Source organism: Nelumbo lutea, chromosome 7 (genome assembly GCF_056320005.1).
Source record: "Nelumbo lutea isolate HS-2025 chromosome 7, American lotus-T2T, whole genome shotgun sequence".
NCBI lineage: Eukaryota > Viridiplantae > Streptophyta > Magnoliopsida > Proteales > Nelumbonaceae > Nelumbo > Nelumbo lutea.
Window position 1 is genome coordinate 5,588,872 of NC_142690.1, and position 26,628 is coordinate 5,615,499.

Here is a 26,628-nt window from a genome sequence, read left to right on the forward strand (position 1 = left end):
TATTCATAGAGTAAACATAGTGATCGAATGGATTTGGGATAAACCCAAGTTTTGTGATGGAATTATGAAATATGTAATACCACATCCCAGATGATTGCTTTAGTCTTTATAGAGGATTGTTCAATTTATATACTTTGTTTTCCTGCCCTTCTCTTATGTATCATTCTGATTGTGTTATATAAATTTCTTCATTTACTTTCCATTTAATAAAGCGGTTTTTACATCCATCTAACATAACTCTAAATCAAAATGTGCAACTAAGGACATTAAAATTCTAATGGAAGTAAACCTTGCTACTGGTGAGTAAGTTTCTTCATAATTTATACCTTCAACTTGTGTATATCCCTTTGCTACAAGCCTAGCCTTGTATTTTTCTATAGAACCATCTGCTTTTAATTTCTTTTTGAAGATCAATTTGCTTCCAATTGGTCTTCTATTAGTATACAAATCTACCAATTCCCACACTTGATTTTTATTTATTGAATTTAGTTCTTCATTTATGGCTTCTTTCCATTTTTCTTTATCGGGTGCTTCCATAGTCTCCGAATAGCTTATTGGATCATCTAATGGTTCTTCATTTAAAAAGGTATAATAATCTTTCAATTTGGAAGAGGGAAACATTTCTCTTTGAATTTTTCCTAATGTATCATTCTTAGGTGATCAGTCCAAATTTCATGATGTGTCAATTTATTCACTTTAGTTGGTATTTTGTTTAAAATATAAATTGTTATAGTTAATGCTTCACCCCAGAAAAGTGTTCCTAGATTGGAGTGTGATAACATTGACCTTACTATGTCAAGTAGAGTTCTATTCCTACGTTCAACAACTCCATTCTGTTGTGGAGTATAACTCATGGTTAATTGATGTTTTATTCCATTTTGTATACAAAAATCATTAAATAGATTAGATATATACTCACCACCTCTATCACTTCTTAATATCTTTATTTTTCTTTCTAATTAGTTTTTTACTTCTAACTTGTATTCTTTAAAATTTTCTAATGCCTCAGATGTTCTTTTAATCAAATAAACATATCCAAATCTAAAGCTATCATCAATAAAAGTCATAAAGTATTTCATTCCCTTGTGTGTCTTGACATTTAGTGGACCACAAACATCTGAGTGCACAATATCTAACAATTCTTCTGATTTTATTCCTTTATTAAATGATAATCTAGATAGTTTTCCACCAAAACGTGGTTTACAGTATTTAAAGTTAATTTCCATCTTACGTATTAAGCCACTTGAAGACATCATCATCATTTTGTCTTTATTAATATGACAGCCTCATGTGCCATATATAGGCATTTTCATCCACATTATACACACAATCAAAATAAGCAGAAGAGACATTCACTTTATTAATAGATAAATGATACAAGCCATCAGATTTAGTTCCAAACAATAAGACTCTCCCATGTTTCCCAATTGACACTTTTCCTCCTCTAAAACGAACCTCAAAACCCTTTTCATCCAAGAGGGGTACCGACAAAAGATTCTGCCTAACACTAGGCACATACATTACATCATTTAAGATCAGATTTGTATTTTCATTGATGACTATTTTCACTTTCCCAACACCTAGTACATCACAATAGGTATTGTTTCCCATGAAGATCCTATGTTCGCTAGGCTTCATGTCCTTCATTTCCATAAATAGTTCCTTGGATTTGCATATATGGCGAGAAGAACCCAAACCAATGAACCAATCAACATAATCAATATCAGTAAGTAATGATTCAGAAACCACACTGATGATATTTTTCTTTGCTGATTTATTATGATTGTTATCTTTATTCTTCTTGTTTTGATAACAATTATATTTGGTATGGCATGTTTTCCCACAAATAAAACATTTGCCTTTAGTTTTCTTGAACTTCTTTGAAAAATTAGGTTTATTATGATAATTCTTTCCTTTACTTTTATGGTTCTCAGTTTTTTCAGTAGTTTTATTAGTTTCATTTGGATTAGTGGCAACTATCAATGATGATGATTATGCCTTTTTGCTCTTTCGTTCAGCTTCCAGGCCTAGCAAGGTTAGTAGGTTTTTCATATTAATGTCTCTTCTAAAAAGATTTAAGGCAACAACCACATTTTCCCAAGAGTCTGGAAGACTATGCAATATAGTAGACACCTTAATTTTTTTGGGGATAGGTTTCTCAGCTACTTTTAATTATTTTGCAATAGCATTCATCTTATTAATATAATCTATCACTGAATCTCCATCTTTCATCTTATACGCATAATATTTTTCTATTAACATTTGAGCATAGGATTCAATTACCTTTCCATAAGTTTCCTTAACTGCATCAAATAATTGTTTAGCATTCCTATATTCTTCAAACAAGACTTCAATGTTTGGTTCCATAAAAGTTAACAAGCAAGAACGGGTTGTTTTATTATCTTTTAGGTATTTCTGATAGGCTTTTCTAACAGCCAATTATGCATCATCACCAGGAACGGAGGGAACATCTTGTTCTAATATGTATTCAACATCTTCTTGATTTAGTATAAGTCTGATCCTACGTTTCTAGAGAGGAAAGTTACTGCCGTTAAGTTTCAGTTTTGCTTAATTCATTTGCCATTGCAGATCAAACCATTATGACTATGAATAAACAAGGAAGCTACAAGCAAAAATAAAATGAAATTTATAGTGTAATGGCAAGAAGCTATTTTTAGTAAAAAAAAAAAAATGGTGAGATGTAACTATGATTAACAGTTAACTGAGAATCTTAAAAAGAAATCAGCTCTCTTAAATTTTGCTCTATAAGAACAAGATTAATATTTTACCCAAGATAAAGCAAAGAAATTTGTAGAAGCATAAAATAGATGCTTAGCATACAATAGCACATAATAGGCTTCAGTAAATATATCAATCATACCAAGCAACAAGAATTCAGGTTATTAATTAAAAAAATTATTAAATACTACCTGAATGTTTTCTCAAAGGGTTGAAACCCTAAAAAAAAAAAAAGTTTAGAAAATACCCGGATAGATCTTTGTAATAGAGATCTCAAACCTTTGGGCGTTTTGATCACCGTAGCTCCTCAAATCAAAGATAGTGTAAGGAATGAAGGACGAAACCGAAAAATGATTTGGAGATGCTTTTCTGATGCTGCAATTTGGTGATGCGAGAGCTTGAATTTCTAGAGTATTATGATGCTCTTCGTCGTATTAAAAAATGGCTCACTAATAGATGTTGAAAAGGAGAAAAAAAAAAAACCTTTGTATGCCGGGTGATGAAGTGAAGTAGCGTAGGTGAAGAAACAAATGGTGAAGAAAAACGTTTGGAGAAGAATCAATGTTGAACCTGACTTTTTCTCTCCCTTGGTGTCTGAAAATAGAGAACTGTCCAATCTGCCTTTTTATTTCTTCTGGCATCTGAAAAAGAGAATTGTGAACTTCTTGGAGGTTTTGGTAGCCTTCCAATAAAGGGGATATTCAGTCGGTGCATTTGGGATTTCTACTCTTTCCCTTTTATAGGTAATTGTCACAACGTGTCTCTTATGAAAGAGGAAATAAGAGCCGTTACCAAGGATAAATTTCACCCACATTAATATTGTTCTACCCCTGTGAACAAATCAAAAACAGTTTATAGAAAATAAATTTATTTTTACTAAAAAATAAATAATAACATATAATAAAAACTGTAATAGATGTATTATGTAGTGTGTTCACAGGGATGATATTATTAAGCTTCTCCATTAATGTGTGACTTTTCACATGGCTAGTGGATTCTCCTACACGTTGAGGATTCCAAATCAAGGGCCTATAGCCACCCGTTCCAACAAACAAGAACCATTCTTGACCCAACCAGTGTTTTTATGATGCTGTCGATCCAGTTAATAAGATCATTCAGCTTGCAACCTAAATAGTGTTTGGTCATGTGATTGTTTATTTGAAAAAATAGTGCTAGGGCAGCATCACATAGGTATTGGTGGAAAACATCATTATTTGATAACATTGTTTATTAAATAAAAGTTTAATATTTTCTTAAATACTCAACCGTTTATTTACTATTGAGCTTATATAACGTTTATTCATCAATTTCTTTTGTTTTTTAAGATAAAAATAAATAAAAAATATTTATTAAAATAAATAACCATACTAATAAATAGCCCATCAAATTAACTTAAGATCTGAAATTTATTTGAAACCGTTGACTTGGTGATCACTTGACCCCAGCGGTTGAACTATTAAACCAGGTCTCAAATTATAACTATAAGAAAAATTTTGGAGGTCATAACCCACACTCGATGGACAGATCGGGATGGTAACTTTTTGTGATTATGCAATGCAAAAGTAAGGTGCTTTTACCCGTTAATTTTGTCAAAGAAAAAGTTATTCCAATTTCAAATTTCAAGTTTTAATCTTCTGAATTTATAAAAAATAAAATTATAATATAAAACATGGTTTTCAAAATCGGATCGGATGAAAAAAGTGGGAAGCGGTCAGGTAATTGGTTTTGATTTTCCCCAAAATTAAATTTTTTTTAAAAACCGTTGATTTTGGTCAATAAATTGCTGACCGAGGCGATTAACTATTTAAATAGTTTTGACCTTTTTTATTTTTTAGTCAGAATGGGTCGATCGTTTGACCTGATAACCGGACCCCTGACCGGTTCGATTTTAAAAACCATGATATAAAATAAACATTAAATAAAATAAAACTATATAAACCGTCATGAATCACACATGCGAAGGAAAAGCGGGTCACCCGGTTTTTAAAACATTGCGGACTAGGTCCAATTATTAATTGGGACACAATTACACAGAAAGCTCGGAAGATAGACCCGATCCATTAACAGTTCTAATCCGGAGAGAAATCAGGACACGTGCAGAGAGAAAAGGGCATTTACGTCATTTCCTGTGAAAAGCGAGGCCACTCTGCTTTGGATGATCTGATTTCGCTGATATATATTTTTCACTCGAGATTTAGGGTTTCTTCTGCGGCCAAGACGTAAGAATTCAGGGTTTGGGCTTGGAGGGAGTTGCAACAATGGTGGAGAAGGCGAACAAAGGAAGAAAGGAGGAGGTGGTTACGAGGGAGTACACCGTTAATCTCCACAAGCGCTTGCATGGCTGGTAATGAAGATCTTCATTTCCATTTCTTTTTTTCTTCTCGTTCTTCTGTCATAACTGGATTAGAACTATAATTTTTTACCCCAAAACTCGGAAATCTCATAGTGATGGTGATTCTGTTCATATTTGTTTATACAATGCTCTTTCCCCGATGTTTTGAGTCTGTTATCCTTTGTTGTCAATTGGTAGTTCTAAGAACTTAGGAAATTCTATTGTCTTCCGAACTAGTTGTATAAGTCTTCGTTCTTCTATTGGGCTGTTGTTCGTTTACTGTTAATGTTTATTTGAACGTAGATTTTTTAATGGTCTTAGGAATATTTACGACGAGCATTTGTTGTTTGTTATTACTAGTTCATTTGTTTCCGTTCCAGCTTTATAGGTTGTTGTAAGTTCTTATAATTGAATAAAGTTGAGTTTAACGATAAGCATGTTGGGGAGAGCTTTTGCATTCACTGAATCAGAGTGCTACTCCTACCACTGTCCCGACGGGCTTTGGTTATGATTGGTTTGTTCCAACTGTACTAATTTGTAAGGCTACTTTGTTAATGTTTGGTTTCTATACTAAAAGGCATTGGGATTCATGACATTATTCTGTTAATGTTTGGTTTCTATACTAATTTGTAAGGCTATTTTGTTAACATGCACCTTTAGTGCGTTTTTTTTTTCATTGTCTGCGAGTGGTACTATCTGATCTTGAAATTCATATTCGCTAGACAATTTTTGAGAATAATATAATACAGTTTATATGAATTAATGGAATCATATATTCAACAAAGTCTATCACACTTGATGATTGTGTCTCTACCCACTTGCTGAGACCTTTTTCCCGTGAACTTGTTTTCTTCTCTTTTTCCCCATCTTTTTAGAGTAGAGCCGTGGGGGTTGTGGTGTGGTGGATCTAAGGAGCTTTTGCGTTGAGATTTTGTCAACCCCAAGTTCTTTGAAACTTATTTGTTGTCCTTTAGCTAAACTTTCCCTTCAAATACCCTGTATGCTAGCAGCTGAGTAAAGTAACAAGTTTGAGGAGATGTGGATCCCTTGAAAAACATAGAACTTTACAAGAGGTTTCTGGGAACATGTTATTAGGAAACAGTTGTCCAATGCCTCCATTCCTGCTGATATTATACCCCATTTAGTGAATGAATAATTAATTCATTTTACCTTGATATTCTGAGACCCATCGAGATATGTAGACTGACAAAAGTAACTAAAAGTTGATGAGATGTGGATATCTTGAAAAAGATACAAGAGGTTTCTGGAAAACATGCTATTATGCACTATTGTCCACTGTCTCCATTCCTGAAAGTATTATACTCCATTTAGTGAATGAATAAATCATTCATTTTACCTTGGTGTGCTGAGACCCATTGAGATATGTTGTATGTAGAGTGACAATGCTATTTATGGACTGCAACCATTTGGTTTCCTTCTTTCAGAATGATTTACTTTTTGGACCTATTTGTGCACCCAATATGGTTATTGTATTGATATTTTAATCATTGTCTGTATTTGTGTTTTATTCCATTATCCACGGGTATAGTCAGCAACTTAGGGCCCGTTTGGCATTTCTTTCCGTGTGGTCTTTCAGCTGTTTACAAGTCAGGCAAACTAATTTTTGGTCTATTCCCATTTGGTTTGTGGAAGATCTAGCCGCCAAAAGCCGGAGCACCGAAAAGACATGAGAAGCCCATTTTGGGCTGATTTCGAGAAGCTCGAAATGAAGCTTTTCATGTCTTTCGCGTTTTATTCTCGTGTGGAAAGACACAAACGTGTATTTACCAAACTAGCTTTCGGGCTGCTCAGATCTTCATGCAAAAGCTCAATGCGTCTTTTGACTGTCAGAGCTACTAGAAGATCTTCCCAAAAAGACTTACCAAACGGGCCCTTGTCAAGAGTCATGATGAGGTGGATGTGTTATGAACTGACCATTCATTAGGGGTGTCCATGAAAAACAGAAAAACCGAACTAAGCTGAGAACCGAACCAGAAAATGTGGTTAACCAAACTGATCGGTTTGGTTTCAGTTTAGTATTTTTGAAAAAACGAAGGACCGGTTCAGTTTTTGGTTACCCTAGAAAAAACTGACGGTTAATCAAACCAATCACTATATATATTTATATGTATATTATATATATATTTTAAATATGTCACATGATTTTTATATATTATATATAAATATATATGCATTATATATAAATATATACATATATTATATTTATAAATATATAATATTATACATATATTATAAATATAAAAAACTGAAAAACCGAAGAACCAAACTGGTCAAAACCAAAACTGATGGACCGTTTAACCAGTGGTACTGGTTCAGTTTCAGTTTGGAGAAATTGAAAAACCGTTCGGTTTGCAAAAATTGTCCATGGTTTGGTTAACCGAACCTTGGACACCCCTACCGATCATTATCATTTTGATCCATCTCAAACATTTTAAGTTCCTATATGTAGTATTTTGCTTATGTACGTGTTGATGGTATGGCCTGAATGTCTGGACATGCAGACACATGTTAGATACCCTTTACCCAGAGTGATTTCATTTATTTCTCTATTTGACATGTGCTTTCCCAATGAAATTTGTGTTGATAATGAATTAGTTTCTGTACACAGCACCTTCAAGAAGATGGCTCCCAAGGCCATAAAGGAAATCAGGAAGTTTGCCCAGAAGGCAATGGGGACAACAGATGTTAGACTGGATGTGAAGCTGAACAAGTTAATATGGAGTCGTGGGATTCGGAGCGTACCAAGGCGTGTCAGGGTGCGCATTGCTCGAAAGAGGAATGATGAAGAAGATGCCAAGGAGGAGCTCTACTCATTGGTAACAGTAGCAGAAGTTCCACCTGAAGGACTCAAGGGTTTGTGTACCAAGGTCATTGAAGGAGAAGATTGAACTTGCTGGCACTACCGCACTATAGGGTTTTTTAGGTAAATTAAATTTTTGATCTTATTTTTGTTCAATTCAGGGACTCTGGTTTTGTTTATCAATACATTAGGGTTTTCTGCCGCCAAATGAATGTAACTTGGAGTATTGTGAGAACTCTATCTTGTTTAGTTTTTCCCCTTTATTGAGAACTGTTTATCTGTACCTTTGGTACTTAACAATTTGAATATCGATTATGGAGTGTAATTAGCTTCTGCTTTATCGTTCATTCATATTCCCTGTAAAACCGAACAGTTTCCAAGAGATACAAATGGGGCCTAGTATCATTGTATTGCCCGAAAGAAGGGGAATAGTTTCTTATGAATTCAAACCCTGCCACTCTGAGTTTTGTCTCACTCCTGGTCCCAAGCTTGGTTTAACAAGGGTTTTGCCAAGTTTCTACTAATTATATCCTTGTTTGTTATAAATAATTTGGACACAAGGAAGCCTTGGGAATATGGGCAGGCTGACGGCCCATGAAATCATGTTTAAGACTGGGAGCGCCCCCATTTGGAAAAAATGGTGAAAATTAGGTCTGTACCTTCCCACCCCTCCAAAAATCCTGGATTGGATGCTAGACCAGTAATGGCCTATATAACCTTTTGGCTTCAAAGTGTAGCCAGGTTGTGTTTGGTACCATATCTGTTTCACACTTTCACTTGCACAAGAAAAATGCGTGAGGGGGATTGATTATTGATGTCTTGAGGACTGTTTCAGGTAGAAACAGCATTTTGTATCAACCCAGAACGCTGGTAGAAAAGGAGATTTCTGCATGAGGGTTGGGGAGCGGGGGGTTTGAGTTTGGAAGGTGGACTACCTCTTGTGTGCCCCCATGGAGCCAAGGTAGAAAAAAATAAAAAATCTCTCACAAGTGTGAAGTTACTACAGAACTAAATTAACCTAACATAATCATTGGGTCGAGGTTTGTTCTTGCCGTTCCAAACTGATTATATACTTGATTGTATTTAAAATTTTCTTAGTTTTCTTGTCATTTTTGTAATATTTTATGGGGTTAATTACTTGTATATATCCTATACATTTGAAAAATTACTTAATTTTCAAAACCAACTTATACATGTCTTATTGACCAGCTCCACATAACATAAACAGGACCACCATTAATGCACTGTTTAGAGTCTTTAAGACCTTATTCCAAATACTTCTATGAATGCAGTATTACTCCAGATTTGACAAACCAGAACCCAGAAACGGGAAGCGAGTTTTGCGAGATCTATCATCTATGTAACTTGTATTCAGAAACCTTCTGCAGAGCTCATTTCTAAGTTTTACATTATTCATTTTCGTAATGCCAAATAGAGGTTACATTTCAGATGCCTCTATTTCCAGCAGTGATCTAAACGAAACCTAACAAAATACCTGAGATTGTTGGAAGCTCCAATCAATCTAATAGAATAGGAAGGGGTTCTCGTTGTTGATCACTTTATCTTGATCATTTTATTTTTTGCCCTGATCGAAAGATTGAGGAGAAAATGTACTGTAAATGTATCTATCTCTTCCCGTTTTCTCACAAGTGACAAAGGAAAATAATAAAAGATTAAGTCTTTGAGAGTGCTTATTTAAAATAAGTGTTTTTTTGGGTCATTAAGCACTTATTGATATTTGGGAAATGAGTCTAAAATAAGTGTTTATTTTAAAAATAATTACTTATTTTTTGGGGAAATGAGTGTAAATCAATTCTTCCGGGGAATGCGATGTCAATAAACTAAGAGTACGCTTGGTTTGTAGGAATAGAGGTTTGGAACCAGAATCCGACTATTTGGTTGAGTGGGATGGGATTTTGATCCCTATTCTTTTCAGAATGGCATTCCCCGTTTAGGGAATGGTCATCCTGGCCTCCCCTTTGGAAATGAGAATCTCATTCTAACTGGTTAAAAGTCAAATGTCTTGGGGCATGTTTGATACACTTTTAAGACACCAGACCTGTTTTATGACTTGGTGTCTGAAACCTGTTTTATGACGCATCTAAAAAATTATCTGAATTTTGTTTTCAAATCTGAAACTCAAAGCATGTGGCCTAACTTTTAAAGCATTCAGATGCATTTTAGATTTAATAAAAAGTCAAAATTACACCTAACATTTTAAAAATGACACGCTGATGCCCCCAATTTCCCCCAAACCAAAAAACATAGCCCATTTTTGTTTCAGAATGAAATCTCCACTCGTGAAGATTGTTCTAGGTATGGTCACAAGACCCTTTCTCTCATGTTTGTTTCTTTGTCAAACGTTGGATTTCTCTTTGGGGTTATAGTCACATCAGACACCTAGCAAAGGTATCTTCCTTCTTTCCTATTTACAATTGATTGATTTGTTTGGTTTGCTTAACTTTAACTATTGAATCTCTCAAGTTTGTTAATAATTATATACAAACTGTAGATTTATTTATTTATTTATTGAATCTCTTAAATGTTGAAAAAATAGAGATTGACTTCAATCAGAGTAAAATCCGTTCGAATAGCCTTTATTGCCTTGCATTGGGAATATCTCCGTGCCTTTATGATTGCTGTTCGAGTGGACATTGTTCTGACTCCTGTTTGGAGAAAACATCTATGCTTTGTTTTTCCCCTTCCTACTTTGTTTTGTTCCATGCCTTGTCTATTTATTGAATCTCTTAATTGTTCAGAAAACATCCATGCTTTGTTTATTTAATTTATTTATTGAATCTCAGTCTCGACTCCTCTTCTTTTCCCACGACTCCATTCAGTAATTAACAAGCTAGGCAAAAAAGTTTGTATTAACAAGCTACTCCATGACTCCATCCAGTTACACTGGAACCACTTCCGATTGATTAAATTCTGGTGATGTTTGTCAATGAAATCAAATCTTAGTCAGCAACGGATGGAATGGGGAAAAAAGGAAATTCTAGGTGCATTACCATATTTTCAGTAATTATGATGAACACCAGAACACGCTTTTTATGATGAACTCTTGGCCATTAATCGAAAGGAAGGAAATTGCTCAGAACATCGTTTATGATGAACATGCTGTTTAATTTACAAGAAAAGCCAATGGTGCGAGACAGATCTGAGCGCTCCCGACTGTAAAATTTTCCTCTCAGCAAGTTATTCACGATCGCCTGCATTCTATATTGCCTTTGTTTTCCCATTCTCGTTCTCTCTTCTTTTGTACAAACAAAAAGGAATAGATAGCATACAGCGCATGGTAGCATTCATATAGACCAGACTTCACGAAGGAGTTCATACCTCGCATTCCCTCCACCATAACCCGGGGTTTCCTTGTGCTTTCCATTACCATTTCCTACTTTGCCATTTGCAAAAGTTGGAGTGCGTGGCATTTTGTCGATGATGGATGTCAGAGGAGAATCCAATTCATCCAATTCCTCATCGCTGGTATACCCTTTTCTCTGGACAATCGACACATTCCTCTCCAACAGAGATTTCCCTCCGGCATCTGCAACTTTCTCAGCTACATCAGACTGGCTAGGAGGGGTGTAAACAACTGGGGCAGCAGGGAATGGGAAGCTGCAATTTGAGTCCCCGTCTGATAACCTCCGTTCCACTATACTCTGGCATTGAAATATTTGGGTAAATCACCATCAAAAAGTAAACTTTATATTTACTTCACTTCTAGGTACTTCTATGAACAACATGGAAATTTCTTAGGATTACTGAAATATAAAGATGGTCAAAACCATACCTCAGCATTCAGGGCCTCAAGGACTGCCCCCGGAACAGGATCAGGGCAGAATTCATCCGGAGTAAAATTGCAGAGTATGCGCTTAAGCAAGGGAAGACTAATCGAGGGGCATACCTAAAACATGAAGTTAGGAGTTCTATTAATATACTTGTATGATAAGGTTATTCAAGAAAACATATCATGATAAATGGTTTGATTAATGGCAAGCTTGACCTCTTCTCCGATGGATCTTTCCATAAGCATGTCTTTTGGGAGCATTAATAGATCACTCAATTCATTAAGTAGACGGAAGGATTTCGGTTCAGCATTCCCACCTCTTCTGAAATCATCCTCAGTACTCGTCTGATCATCTTTCGGGGAGTCATCAGTGTCCATGCCAAACAGATCAGTGAGCCATCTAGACCAGTTGCCAACCTGCATGTAGAGTCTTCCCAATTATTATTTGTTTTTTTTTTTTTTTTTGATCCAATAAGTATATGTCAACCAGCATGTATGTAAAAGGTCAATTAAACAAATTTTATAAAAAAAAATGCTTCACAAACCATCAACATTTCAGGAAGCGTACAAGTATCAAGTATGAATAGTTCTTAACTTGTAAGGGAGAAGGAAATGCCAACAACTAAAAAAACAAATCATGCAAGAAAAGCATGCAATTTTCACACTTGAGAAATACAAAAATCAGAAACCTGAGCTTAGTAAAGAACATGAAACTGAATTTGATACATACAGAATTTTTGAGTTGTGCACCAGACCCGAAACTCAAATCTCCAGCTGGAATTGGCAAAACCTTTGAATCAACAATTGGGTCAGATACAGGATCAGTGGGGATCTCATGAGCTGACTCTCGCAGGATGGCATTGAACATTGCAACATCTAGCCTGGCTACACACTGTTCCATTACCTGACAATGGAAAAAAAAAAGAGTTGCTTTTTAAAGTAGGCAAACCACAATTGAAGTTTTTCTGTCAATTTGTGTATCCAAATTACACAAATTGGGTTGGCAAGTGTGAGTATGCAGGTTTGAATCTAAGAGTGGAAACTTGGTGCAAAAAATGCCAAAGCTTAGGATATTATCCAGTCTACCCCTCCTAATACCCCAGAAGGTTATAACCAATATAGGGTAATGGCCTTTTGAGTCTGCTGAAGGAAGATTCATTTGGATCATTAGACTTATACCAGACATTCATATACGACCACAAATCTAGATTGAACAAGAGATTTATACTGTTTATGAAGTTTTAGAGAGATGAAGGCTGGGAATAACTCAATAGATGTTAAAACTGCATACCATTCTTGCTAACACCGGCAAGCAACCACACTCATGTCCCCCTGCTCGAACAGGACAGAGTCTTTGGAAGGCATCCTGGAAAGCACTTTTCCAAAGGTTGATTGAAAAACTTCCTTGCTGCAGATCACCTAGGGCAGGCCCCAATAGTTTGCCAAAACTTTTATTGGTGTACAAATCATCAAGAGGAGATTGCATGTGTGGAGTTAAGGTCTGAAACAGGATCGCTATGGTCAGCTCAAAGAGAAGATCACACCAAACAGATATTACGGAAATAAATATTAATCTTAAGAGAGTGACTAGTGATACAAACCAGAAACATTATTACATAGGCAACAAGAGTTCATTTTTGCAATAAATAAGTTCATAGTAATTCAATTGTGTGAGAACCATCATGTATAAATGCATTAGTACTATTTTACAAAGTGTTATAAAGTACTTAAATGCAGCCTTTTACCTGCCACCACACAGATTCAACAATGCGAGAGAAAATCCAGGATTCAATCTTCTCCAATGCAGTTGTAAATGTGGTTGTCTCCTGCCAGTCATCAACAACTTGCATGAAGCCAAATTTCTTTACTTGCTTAGAACCAGAACTGCCCTTCCACTTCAGTGATAAAGACTTCCCCTCACTCTTCTTTACCCCACCATTTGATTCAACAACCTTTGCAACCGGACTCAAATGGTGTGAATTGCCAAAGGCTTGTGCTATAATCTCTCTTAGGACAATTATGTTTGACAACCAGAATGTTAACCTGAAGGGTCAAAAAGAAAAAGGGAGGTTATTCTACAAGATAGGGAATAAAACATTTGAAGTTATTCAACTTATATATGCAATGGTTGTTGTCACCTTGGGACATCATTACCACAGGACTTGGCTATCAGGACGAGTCCTGAGGCAGTGTTCCTTGCAACAGTAGCTCTTTTGTCTTGAGTCCAATGCTTGCAAGCATGAATGTATAGCCTAGAAAGGCGTCGAGCAGGTGTATGCACCTTATGTGCTGAGCTCCCATGCTCTGGTACAACAGAATAGAGTGAAATCTCAAGAGCAGCAATTTCTCTTAGTTCTTGTTCAAGTTTCTCAATTCTTTGTTCCATTTCTTCCATCCTTTGGTTAAAAATTTCCCTGTCTTCTTCAAAACCATTCTCTTCTGCATCAACCATTTCATCATCACTTCCAAGACTATGGGCACTATTGAGTGCCTCATCCAAGACCTTTATATCCTTTATCTCTTCAATAGGCTTATCATCAACTCCTTCAGATGATTCTGATGAAGGTTTTGGAGGAACTTTCATACCAGTAGATTTGTTTTCAGAGATACCTTTAGAGTTCACCTTAGAAGATTCTCGGTTGGATTTAGCAGATCTCTTTGAAGCATTATTTGACACATTATTTTGCAGTTTACTTGCTTCCCGGCGATCTGTTCTTACTCTTGATGAATGAGGACTGCTTTCAGCAGAGTCCTTTTTTGCAAGCACCTTGGTAACTCTTGACACCCTTTCTATCTTGTCATCTTCTATTGCCTGTGCTTCCCCTTGAGATGATACAGAATCTTTTGCCGTCTCACAATCAGATTCATCTTCCTTTCCTTGCTTAGAATCCTTCTCCAAATCACTTGAATGATCTTCTACGTCATCCTTATTCTTTCTAGCAGCCATTTGACCAGATTTCAAATCTGCAGCTGTCCCTTCGGGCCTGTCCATGTCATCCACATAATGTATAACCAGGTTTTCATAAACTTCAGTAGACTCTGTTCCTGCATTTGAATCACTTGCTAAGACAGTGGATTCTGGCCCATCATCCAAAGATCCAGATTCAGCTTCTTTTGCATTCAACTTGTTGCGTTCATTCTCTTGCACTTTTTGTTCTTTCCTGTTGCCTCTGTTGGAGCGTTTTCTGTGGCTATTATTTGGTATAGATTTCTTTTTATCTGTTTCCCTCATGATTTCGTAATTTCCAACTGTAGAATTAAAATAAGATGCTATTGAAGAAGGAGAGGAATAACAGACAGTTGCACTCACAAAATTCAACTGCTGTTAAATTGCTTAATGGGAAAAAAACACATCAACATTCAAAATCAAGTTCCTAGACCCTTCTCCTGGTTCCTGGAAATATGTTGATGAATTCTGCAGCAAGAGAGAGAAAAAAGATATCATTGTTAGCCAAATTCATTTGAGTGAGGTAAACCTAGAGTGTAAATTAGCATTGATTCTGTCACAAATAAAATAATAATAATAATAATAATAATAATAATAATAATAATAATAATAATAATAATAATAATAATAATCTGAGGGCATGCATAATATTAGCTTTAACTTCAGATGGAAAATCAAAATCGTAGAAAATCATTTAATGAGTGGCCAGTTAAAGAAACCAATCGATAATCATAGAATTGCAAGATCTAACAGTCTTATTGACCAATTGGAATCCTTAGGTTCATTTAATCATGCAATACCTGATGAAAGAACTAAGCAAATATCATAGTCATCCCGCATTTACAAATCTCTGACTGAGTTCAGTCAATGGCCAGACTGCTAGTTATGACCACCTCCCTTAATCCAATCTTGAAGATCAACTTCATGGACTGGAGCATTGACAACAAAACTCTCCCTAATGTCAAATGAAGTGCAACGCAAAACGGATCTGATTGGAATTTACTGAATTCAACGAGAGTAAGCAAGATCGAACCAACTAAAACTGTGAATTTAGATTACGAAACCAACAAACCTAATAGAATCATATAAATTTGTTAGCAAAGAGACTATAGTCTAGTTTCACCTAGTGCGAATACAAAGAACTCCAATTCTAACTAAACGGTATATAATAACAAATGTGCCATTTGGATCACCGGCAAATCGGCATCAAGATATTAAATTAATCGTAAACGCACCAACCAAGCATTTCTTGAGAGAGAAACTCAGCAGGTTCTGACTTCCTCCACTCGAATCGAACAAGCAGAGTTATAAAACAGAAGTAAAACAACAAAGACCTGTATAAATTGTAACCACAGGTATCTATATATCTAAATTAGCAACAAAAAGAATTTCTATAGTAACGCCATGGTTCTGCTTTACAGAGATTCCGAGCAGAAGATTTCATAGCACAACCAACACACTTCATCTGAATTCTATCGAATGTAGAATCAAGAAAGATAAGCCACCTAACGACGACAAAAAAGTTACCGACAAGTAAAAAATGCTGCAGCCTTGTTAAACAAAAAATATAATAAAAACAGAAGAAGAAGAAGAAGAAGAAGAAGAAGAAGAAGAAGAAAAATATAACTCACCAAATCTTTGTTTAAGCTCCTTTAATCTTCGAAGCTTCAAATACGAGCCTCATTCTCCGCCATTTTTCTCTGTTTTAAGTTGCAAAATTTTATAAACCAAATTTAATTGCTGCTTTTGAAATCCAAATATACTAGAGTCTAGAGCTCTAGAGCACTAGAGCAGGTCGCAGGGAAACCGGAATATCTCTGCCAGCCTCGCTCTAATTATTTCTGCGACGAGTGAATTTATTTCTCTGAGAACCTCTGACGTTTGGCCATTCGACTGCTTGATTACTCTTTAAAATACCCACATGTTGGTGCGTTCGGTTTCAGCTGAGTTTAGAAACGCTGTCGGTGGCCGAAACTGACCGGTAATTCCCGGTTACTTTCCTTACACATCATCAGAAACTTGACATCTCACCTAAAACTTCAATTTAACCCATTAAATTGTCTAAATAACCCTCTCCTAGTCTATTTATTCCGCTCGTTGCGTTGTATATCTATTTCTGCGAGATTACATGCTATCCTTCGTTCAACCGTTCAAATGTTGGCTAACCCAGGTTTGGGCCGAGTCCGGATCTGCTCCTTATCAACTGCACCTCACACCGACCTTACAGTGATTTGGTCGTACATCGGAAACATCTCTCGTATCTGTATTTATTATTCATAGGAGATGTTCTCCGATTTCAGAGTGATTTGAGGCTGTGAAGCGCGCTCCGTGAGGAACAGATTCCAATTCGTGTGAGCCACAGTCCACCAGCAGATGGACGGGGAAATCTTCTCTCGCAATCTGCATAGCGCGAGATACTTATTAGTTACATACGTCAGATGCACTTTATAATTGCCACCTTCTATTTTCCTGTTTAAGGTGGCGCCGCTATAGCAACCGCATCTCATCAACCCCAATTCCCAAATGCCCATTATCCTTGCTGGGTCCCGCATTTACAAATGGGCCAGCTCTAGTGGGGCGATGCGTTGCTGTAGATTAGCTGGTACGCATCACGAGGTAGGTGGTTCGCCACGTGTAAACCTCTAAGCATTAGTAATGTGGACCTGGAGATCATGTATTTTTGGGTTGAAACAGATCTGACGGCTATGGATGGCTCAGTGCCACCAAACTCGTGTGTGGGCTTTTTCATTTACCGTTGTTTAATGGGGCTACCTTTAAAGGATGAAATGGTGATGGGCCCATTGTTACTCTTTGTCAAAAGTGAGTTATTGTATCGTCCCAGTTTGCCAAATTGAGGCATTCCGGCCCTTCCCATCCCAATGAAAAGATTAATAAAGTCATCTCATATCTAGTGTACTGACCACAAGTACCCCTGTTAGATAACTGCTTTTCGGAACATAACTGGGGTACTTTTGTCTTTTTAAGACTACAAGAAGGGCGGAAGGACGCCAAAATCAGTGGCGCGAAAGTGATGCTGAAAGTGAATTGCATAGAATCGAAGCACAGGATACAGGAAGGGGGAAGTCATCGTCAGGGACTCGGGGAGTCTGGATCCTGTCCTTTTTGAGGCACGTGATTGGGCAAATCCAATTTTTGATTCGGGCACATCAAAGAGAAGACTAGTAAAATAAGACGATTTGATAATATTAAAGGGCTGAATATGTCTTTAGCACGTTATAATAGCACAGCTGTCTTCTGGCATTGCTCATGACAGGTAGCTGTAGCTGCTGTATGGGACGGCTGTCCCAGATTTCATGGATCTCAATTCTCAAGACGCTGAATGCAGCTGAGCCCAAGAAAAATTGGTAAGACACTAGGCCCATAAAGCCCTACCACAGGCCCAGTTCGTTCGTTGTGGCGCATGGGCTTCATAAAACATTTGTATCGATCTCCACATCCATGAACATGACCCACCCAACCCCAACAGCCCAACTACACCTTCCAGATGTGTTGTTTGGTGAGATCGAATTAAATAGTGGGTGCGGCCTTCCGCTGTTCCGCAACTCTGTTGGCTAATGTACTACTAGAGTCTTCAGTCAAAAACATTAGTTTGTTGGATCTCGTGCCATCACGTCGTTGTCGCTCAACATTCCCCCAAAAACGCCTACCTGGAACCACATACACTAGACCATAGTCCGGTTCGATCGAAATAGTAGTTGGTTTACCAGTTGACACGTGTCTTAGTCACATTAGAGACAGGGCCTGTAATCGCACCGTCGGCGTCACTTTCTGCATCAACGGTCGTCACCGACACGACGAGTCGACGACGTTCTCCCAGCGAAGAATCCACTTTTTCCGTCACCTTTACACAAGTGGCAAGGGCAAGAAATCATGATATCGGCTTATCGCCACCGAACTTTTTAGTGCAATTGCGAAACTATCCTAACTGACGACGACAATCCAGTTCCAGTAGTTCTGCTTCGAGCCTGCAACACTGTTAGACTGTGGAGTACTAGGTTCCTCTGCTCCTGGCCTTTAAATTTGGATTTTAATCTTTTTTCCTCCAGATTGGGAAATAACTCATTTTCAAACTACACATTACACCGTACTACAATGGCCCCGTATGTGTCCAATAAATAGTCTGGTCAGCGTGGAAGTTGAAAGGTTCTGTGATAGTGTGATCCTTTTCTCACTTTTCAGTTGTCGTGTAGGGCCCATCCGAAATAACGGATGGTAGGCGGATGGGGTGCATACATCAAAGACCAAATCTGCATTATTCACCCGAGGATGTTGTTTATAAATGGGTCCTACCTAAAACGTTATATTGTATTAGATATTTGCTATTTAATTAGGGGATAAAAATGCCAGCTAATCCATTTAGGCTCTGTCGTCTCCACTTGGTACAATTTGTCAGGTTCCACATCTGTATTTTGGGTGGCGAGCGTCGCGACTCGCGATTCAGAAAATGGAAGCTGATAGGTGTTTTTTTTCCTATTCTTTTCTTTTTGTTTGACGGGTGGCGACTGACGACGACTTGAGAATGGCCAGGTCCAAAGTGATGCGAAATGGACCGGATCATGATTCGATCGGAATTCGAATTCCACTCTATTTTGTCAGGTTCGGATGTTTCTATTCAAATTCTTGGGTTGGATCGGGACGTATAATTATTTTTGCATTTTTTTGTTTTTCTTTATAGACACTGCTATGCTTTTTTTCCGTTAACAATTTGTTATATTTTAAAGAAATTAAATCAGATTCGGATTCGAATCTGCATTTTTATGGTCCACTTGGGTCTTCGGATCGAATCAGATGTGATATTTATATTATCGGATCAGGTTAAAAAATACCTCAATTTGATCAAATCCATTTGCATCCCTGCAATCAAGGTTGATGTTTATTTTTTGGGTAAAGTGCTGAACCTCCCATTAAGTTTTTAATTATTGCCAAAACCTCCCCTAAAATTTGATAATTACAATCATCTCTCCTTAATTTTATAATATAATTATAAGTAGGCCCCCACTGCTAGAATCTTATAAAAAGAGGTATGAAAGTATCCAAAATACTTAAAATACTTATGCAGTTACATTCAATCAAAATGCTTATTTTTCAATTTGCCCTTTATATTAATCACTTAAAGGTAAAACTGCAACTCCAATTTTTTTACTTTTTTGTTCATAAAATTTATATGTTTTTTATAGAAACTAATTTCAATAATAATTGCATGAATATTTTGAACATTTTAATACCTCTTACTAGAGAATTCTAACAAAGAAAATCTACTCACAACCATACTTCAGGGGAGGTGTAGTCTGAACTAAGAAATCTGTTATCCTGTTTCCTTAATAGTGTACGCCCACACATCTTGAACATTGTGTTGTCGGGACTACAATTCAACCATATGACATAAATGCATGTATTGTTCATGAGATTAAAATTCCAATCCGATCAGGCGAATATTATATTTTTAAGGCAATCAGACACTATTGGCTTTGTTGCAGTGAGTTGTGGCAAACCTAGGTGCAAGTCCCCCCGGCTTGCAAGAGGGTCATAAATAAAATAAAACAGTTAGCCCCAAAATGGCGAATTCACGTGGAGAGGATAAGGACTCTGATGGGTACAGCCCCCTCTACGATTATCTTGTCTCAATTTCAGAGAATGGGCCATGGCGACATTGGCGAGCATGGCTCTCCAATATTTTAATATTTTTAGAAAGGGAAGTGTTGCGAAGGAGGCAAGATCGTTTGTGTGAGCGCCGTTGTTTATGTCGAGATTGAGACTATGTTAAATGGGATCCAGTGTAAGGTTAAAAGTATTGATACGTATTGTCTGGTATCAATCGATATATATTATTTTGGAAGTATCGCATATCAGAGTTCTGATTGATTCAGATGGTGGAGGAACCTTAAACTGTACCTTGAATTAATTTTTAAAAAATAAAAAAAAAGTAAAAAAAGAAATATCGATAATATTCAATATGCCCTTAACCGATGCATCAAGTATATCGATATTTAAAACCTTGATCTGGTGACAAACAACTTGAGCTGGGTTGGTTTAAACATAACTGAAAAGTCGGAGTGAGATGGATGGACCAGGTTGAAGTTTAGGTTAAGATTAGAGTTAAACAGATACATGAACTCAATTTTACTAATTCAACTCCACTCAAACCGACATGCAATGATAAATTTAAATATAATCATGCTTTCATCAATACATGTATTTATATAAATATATATTAATTATTTTATTTTATATTTTTATTTTGTGTAAATATTATAATATGATAGCTCGGTCCAGGCTTTCTATTCAGGCCCGGAACTCAGGGTGGGCTGGGCCCAGGCCTAGGATATATAGTCTTTTTATCACAAGTGTAAAGCCCGGCCAAGGCCCAGCCCATAATCACCCCAACCATTTAGCTTCGGCCTCATGTCAAAAGTCAAAACCACTATCCAAATCTCCATAATCACCCCTAATACTAGTCTTGGCCCCATGTGAAGACCGCTATCCAATTTTTTGTTCATCTCTCTCTCGTCATGACCGCCACTAAGAGTCCAAAAATCTATTGCACGAACAGGAACTAACAATAATATGGATCTATGATCTATTAAACTTATTGGTCTAAAAATAACTTTTGTTAAAAATGAATTTTCTCTTAGATTTTAGGTTAAGATTGACGTGTCTTGTAAGGAATTTTCAATTTTCAGTTGATTGAAAGTTCAAACATTGTTTGGTGTATTATTAGTAAATTTATTGTACGATATTGACATTTTCTATTTCCTAGTATTGTTGATTGTAATATATCACTTAATAAAAACTATTTAAAGCATACATTTCTTATTCATTTTATATATCCATAGTTATTTCAACGTTATATTTAATGTTACTGATTTATTTATGTCATTTGTAAGAGTTCCCCTAATGTATTTAAATATATCCATATTCATAGCCAAGCTTGCTAGTATGATACACTATATCAATCTTTTTGAACCTCTAGGTTGTATTATTTTATGGCAAACAAGCTTGTCATCAGAGACATGACAGCTTACTTTCATTGAGAAACCTGCTCGGTATTACAATCTGAAGATAGAGTATTAATGAGAAAAATCAGGAGGAAAAAAGCCAAGTAAAAAGAGAAGAAATAGAGAGTGCATGCTTGGCCAGTTTGTGCGCTGCATGGTTAGACCCACGAGGGGTCCAATGAACCGAGCAGTGAGGGATGCTTGACATTAGGAGTTTGCAATCTTCAATAAGATGTCTGATCCTCCAATGACTCGAGTGTTAGGTTGCAACAAACTCCGAACAACTAGTCCGCATTTCCTACTTACTCAATTCTACAATCTTCTCTACCAACCCAATAAAATACTGCCACCTCTTTTTAAATATGTTTTAGAGTCGTAACTTGTGCAAATAGTTAATGGCTGTTATTGCCATTCTATTAAGGCTGCAACTTGGGCCGTGTTAATCCGAACCTAACTTGAAAAAGTTGAGTTGGGTTGGGTTGATGCTTGGGTTAGGGTTAGGATTTATGAATCCAACTTTACTTCGGGTTGGGTTAGGGTTAACCCCTTGGGCAATCCAACCCAACCCGAACCCAACTATAGTACATATCATATATATATATATATATATATATATATATATATATATATATATATATATATATATATATATATATATTATATCATATATTGAATTTTTTATATGCATGATAATTGTATAACCTCCACCACATACTATCATTTATTTCTTTTAAGATAATCACTTCACTTAATCCTAATTAGAAATACTAAAACCTTAATTTATATTTTATGTTTTTGAATATTTTATTCTTTATCTCCTCTCTATTGTTTTACCACCCATAGTTTGTTGCCCATAAAAGATCTATTATAAGTCATAACTCATAATAAACTATAGTCATTTCAAACACTTTTTTTTTTCTGAATTTTGTACTAAAATAACCAATAAAAACATTAACAAACAAATACTAATAAAACATATGATTAATATATGTAATGAAAGTTGAGTTAAGATATGAGATTAAGAAGTTCTACAAGATTATAAGGGATGGGAAGAAGGTTGGGTTGGATTAGGGTTAGGGTTGGGTAAGTCGAGTTGAAGGTCGGGTTGGGTTAGGGTTAGGGTTGGGGGTTTAGAACTTAGGGTTGGGCTAGGGTTGGCCTCAACCCGACCTAACCCAGCCCGACTTGCATCCCTACCTTCTATTAGACATCTTTTCTTAAAAAAAAATTATTATTTTTTTCTTGTGCATGGTTTCTTTGTAATTCCTGAGCATGAATTAGAGCCGACAGTGCCTCGCCAAGGATGATGCAATAGGTAATGCTCCAACTAAACATCTCCATAAGAATACATGAATACGAGGTGGAAGGTGCTTTATCTTCCAAAATAAACTCCAGGCCACTTCTCCAAAGGCAAAACTTGATGAAGAAGACTGAGTAAATTGAGATAAGAGGAATTTATAAGCTTCAACTAAGGTTAAGCATATCCATTATGGGCCCCTGTCCAAACTAGAGGGTCTTCAGTCTCATGAGAGTATTCAGGAAGAGGAATGGATGCAATCAGCGGTTGAGGATAATCATCAAAAAACTTAGAAAGTCGAGATGGCATCCAAAGATGAGAGGTGGGATCAATGAAGTTACCCACTCGAAGAATGAGAAGATCAAGATTAGGGGTTGTTGGTAAAAGTTCTGGTGTTGTGCCATTAGGAAGCCAAGGGTTCACTAGACAGTCAATGGACCAGCTATTGCCAACAAGCCGTCTACGTACAGCCTTTGCGCAATAAGTCTCGACACTTCAGCATGATATTCCAAGTGTTTGTTGATGAAGCTCCAAAAGGGACCGTCCAGAAAGAGTTACTCGTCCCTAGATATTTGGAAGACAAGACTTGAATCCATAGATTATTCCCATTTAATTTGTTAGAATAAACCTCTAGCATAATTTCATTAGTAAGGCCCGGTTTAACTTTTGAAAGTCTTTAAACCCCAGTCCACCCCAAGACTTAATGTCTTGACAAAAAGAGCTCCAATTTTTTAAGGTACAGATGGTGTTGGTCATTAGAAAACCCCACCAAACTTTTCTGGTTAGTTGAGTAAGCTGGTCACAATGGCTACGAGCAAATAACTTAGTAGACACCATCTGTAAGTTGGTAGAGACTGAACCACACTCTAGATCAAAACCGAATGGCCAGCATGAGATAAAAGACTGCCTTTCCAACTATCCAATATGCTACGAACCTTAGATTGGACCAGCTCAGCGTCCTCTCAGCTAGATCTGAATTCATGAAAAGGACATCCCAGGTAAATCTCATCACCTTTCATTAGTTTCATCCCCAAGAAATTTAGGATCCGTGCGCACAACCCTCTGCGATGAACATTTATGCTAAAAATATGGAAGACTTTTCAAAACTGATTTGTTGGCCATATATATAGCTAGAACAAATTAAACTGATGAAGAATATTTTTTATTTTGTGAATCTCTCACGTAGAGCTTTGATCGCAAGGTAGAATATCATCAACGTACATTGTGTGGTCGGTGGATAAACCTCCTGCACCCTGTCTAATGCCCTTGAGTTGATGCTGTCGTAGGCTCGATCTCCATTAGCATTCTAGAAAGAACATCAGCCCCCAAGATGAAGAGATAAAGGGACAAAGGGCAACCTTCATTGGGGTGTAAAATGTTGTGATGGTTGGCCATTTATAAGGATAAAGTACAACTTAGTTGCCATGCAATGATAAACCAACTGACAAAAAATTGGAAGAGAACCTTCGGAGGTATAACACCTGAAGTAAGAAAGAAAGGCCATCCCTTGCGATCATAAGCTTTAGAGAGGTCGATTTTCACCACGAAATTCCCAAAACAACCCTTTTTCTACCATTATGGGTCGTTTTTAATGCTTTAAAAATGGGAAACAGTGGAATCAGCTTATTTTATTTATTGTAATTTTTTTGAAAAATGGGAAACAAGTTGATTCATCGGATTTATTTATTTTAATTTTATTTAATTCTTTTTTTTTAATAAATGAAAATTGATTTTCCAACAACTAAATTTGCATTGAATCTCATTCATCGGATTTAGGCCATAATCAAATCAATTTTGGATATTGAATGCCATTATTAAATTTAATTAAAATAATTAAAATGTCTGAATTTATTAACAAAATATGATAAAAAAAACCATCCAAATAAAATGACTTGAAAATAACTTCCATGCCTTATCTATACTATATATAAAAGTGTGAAACTTTTTTTGTACTAAAATTATCCTCTATTTCTTTGTTTGAGAAAGGGTATAAAAGTTATATTATTATAATTTTAATGATTAATATAATGACTATATTTGTGTATTTAATCCATCTCTAATTATAAAGGGTTGAAAATGTAACTTCAATTATTACTTTCCACCTCATTTAATCCCCTCTCATTTAGTCTTATACTTAAAGTATTAAATCCCATTTTCTATTATTAAACCCTATATTTTAAGTTATTTTTCACTAATAAATGCTACTAATTAGATCTATGTCAACAATATAAACCCATATATTTTAAAACGGACTTAAAAACAAAATCATTCTTTATTCAAGTGGTGGCTAAGCAATTCAACAATCTAAATCAATTGGTTAACCTATGAAGTCATAGTTAGGTAAAAAAAATTAAATATAAATAAATATAAAAAATTACAAAAAATGTAGAAAAATTAGACACATTATGATATTTTATTAATCAAATTAAAAAATAAGTGCAATAAACAATAATTATTTTTATCAATAATGAAAATGAAATACATAATTTAGAACTGACCAAAAATAAAATATAAAAAATAATAATTTATAGTTAGACTTTTGGATTAAATGTGTTAACCTTTAATGTCATAAATAAATAATAAAATATAAAAATACATAAATTTTGTAAAAAATATTCAAGCACATGTATAATATCATGTATTTATCATATTCAACTTAATATAAGTGTGACATATTAGAATTATTTTTACACACAAAAATACAAAAAAAAATATAGAAATTTTTGAACACATTTATAATTCTCTATTTACACTACTATTAAAAATATAAATAAGATTATTGAACTTTCTTTTGAGTGGGTTAATGGTTCTAGTTTTTGAGTCAATGGTTCAACCGTCCTGTTTGAGTGGGTCAAAATAGTAAGATGTAAAATATAATGTAACTTTTTATTTTGACCATTAGGTTAAAGTCCACCATATATATACATTATTATGAGAGGGGAGTGTGAAACTTTGAGGAGTAGGGGTGATCATGGGTCGGGTTGAGCCAAGCTGGGTTTGCACTTATGATAAGGGCTATAGCCTAGGCCCAGGCCCGAGTTGGCCTGGGGTTCCAAGCCTGAAACAAAAGCCCTAGCCCAGGTATATATGGGCATGGGCCAGGATCATATATAAAACAGTACATATATATAATGTTTTATATTAAATGACATGTAACATGCATATCAACTTATTTTATACATTATATAATATATAATATAAATTATACATGTTATATTATAATATAAAATAATGTGTGTGTATATATATATATATATACACAAACACATTATGCACAAAATGTGTATATTTACATATATGTGGGCCAGGTCTGGACTGAACAAAACCCTGGGCCAAACATAGAATTTTCCAGGGTGGGATGGGCTAAAATGATCAGCCCTAAGAAGGAGGCACCTAGTTAAAGTCACCATGTTCAGCCCTAAGAAGTGAGAAAAAAGAAAGATAAGGAAGCATTGCCAGTGGTGGTTGTCACCATGTTCAACAAGCATTGTTGTAGAGTTGTTTGCCCTAAGAAGAAGAAGAAGGAATCGGTGGCAGTGGCTATCACCTTGTTTATTATCATTGCGGCTACAACACCGCTTGCCCTCTTCTTAATATTTCTAAATATCTCCCAAATCGTAGATCATTTGCTTCATTGGAGTATCTCAAATCTTAATATAAGATCGATGTTTAATCTTTCATCTCTT

At 35.9% G+C, this 26,628-nt stretch overlaps 2 protein-coding genes and 1 long non-coding RNA gene across 4 annotated transcripts; 1 reads left to right on the plus strand and 2 right to left on the minus strand.

Moving 5' to 3' along the window:
* Positions 1-1,336: 1,336 nt before the first annotated feature.
* LOC148844806 (uncharacterized) lies at positions 1,337-3,451 on the minus strand. The gene is made up of 2 exons (XR_016102115.1): positions 3,223-3,451; positions 1,337-3,114 (listed from the first exon to the last, which is right to left on the minus strand). It is a non-coding gene; the product is annotated as an uncharacterized LOC148844806 (long non-coding RNA).
* Positions 3,452-4,937: 1,486 nt separating this feature from the next.
* LOC148844807 (large ribosomal subunit protein eL31) lies at positions 4,938-8,217 on the plus strand. Its single transcript, XM_088954116.1, has 2 exons — positions 4,938-5,083; positions 7,701-8,217. Exons 1-2 carry the CDS (start codon positions 4,998-5,000, stop codon positions 7,978-7,980), a joined length of 366 nt encoding a protein of 121 aa, XP_088810242.1. The 5' UTR covers positions 4,938-4,997; the 3' UTR covers positions 7,981-8,217.
* A 2,723-nt stretch (positions 8,218-10,940) lies between these two features.
* Positions 10,941-17,049, minus strand: LOC148844808 (uncharacterized). Of its 2 annotated transcripts, none has more exons than XM_088954759.1 (8): positions 16,261-17,049; positions 13,821-15,097; positions 13,428-13,725; positions 12,974-13,183; positions 12,413-12,586; positions 11,899-12,099; positions 11,686-11,799; positions 10,941-11,554 (listed from the first exon to the last, which is right to left on the minus strand). In XM_088954759.1, the coding sequence occupies exons 2-8, from the start codon at positions 14,912-14,914 to the stop codon at positions 11,198-11,200; spliced, it is 2,448 nt and encodes an 815-aa protein (XP_088810885.1). In that variant the 5' UTR covers positions 14,915-15,097; positions 16,261-17,049; the 3' UTR covers positions 10,941-11,197. The 2 variants fall into 2 exon arrangements, with proteins under 2 accessions (XP_088810885.1, XP_088810886.1); XM_088954760.1 differs by lacking the exon at positions 16,261-17,049 and adding an exon at positions 15,865-16,205.
* Between the last annotated feature and the right edge of the window lie 9,579 nt (positions 17,050-26,628).

Bases quoted from the DNA above. Each gene is read 5' to 3' on its own strand.
- LOC148844807 (XM_088954116.1), top strand. From the start codon at position 4,998: ATGGTGGAGAAGGCGAACAAAGGAAGAAAGGAGGAGGTGGTTACGAGG. The intron at 5,084-7,700 runs GTAATGAAGATC...TTCTGTACACAG, and splicing joins CACAAGCGCTTGCATGGCTG to CACCTTCAAGAAGATGGCTC.
- LOC148844808 (XM_088954759.1), bottom strand. From the start codon at position 14,914: ATGAGGGAAACAGATAAAAAGAAATCTATACCAAATAATAGCCACAGA. The intron at 12,587-12,973 runs GTATGCAGTTTT...TTCCATTGTCAG, and splicing joins TGCCGGTGTTAGCAAGAATG to GTAATGGAACAGTGTGTAGC. The intron at 11,800-11,898 runs GTCAAGCTTGCC...TTCATGTTTTAG, and splicing joins AAAGATCCATCGGAGAAGAG to GTATGCCCCTCGATTAGTCT.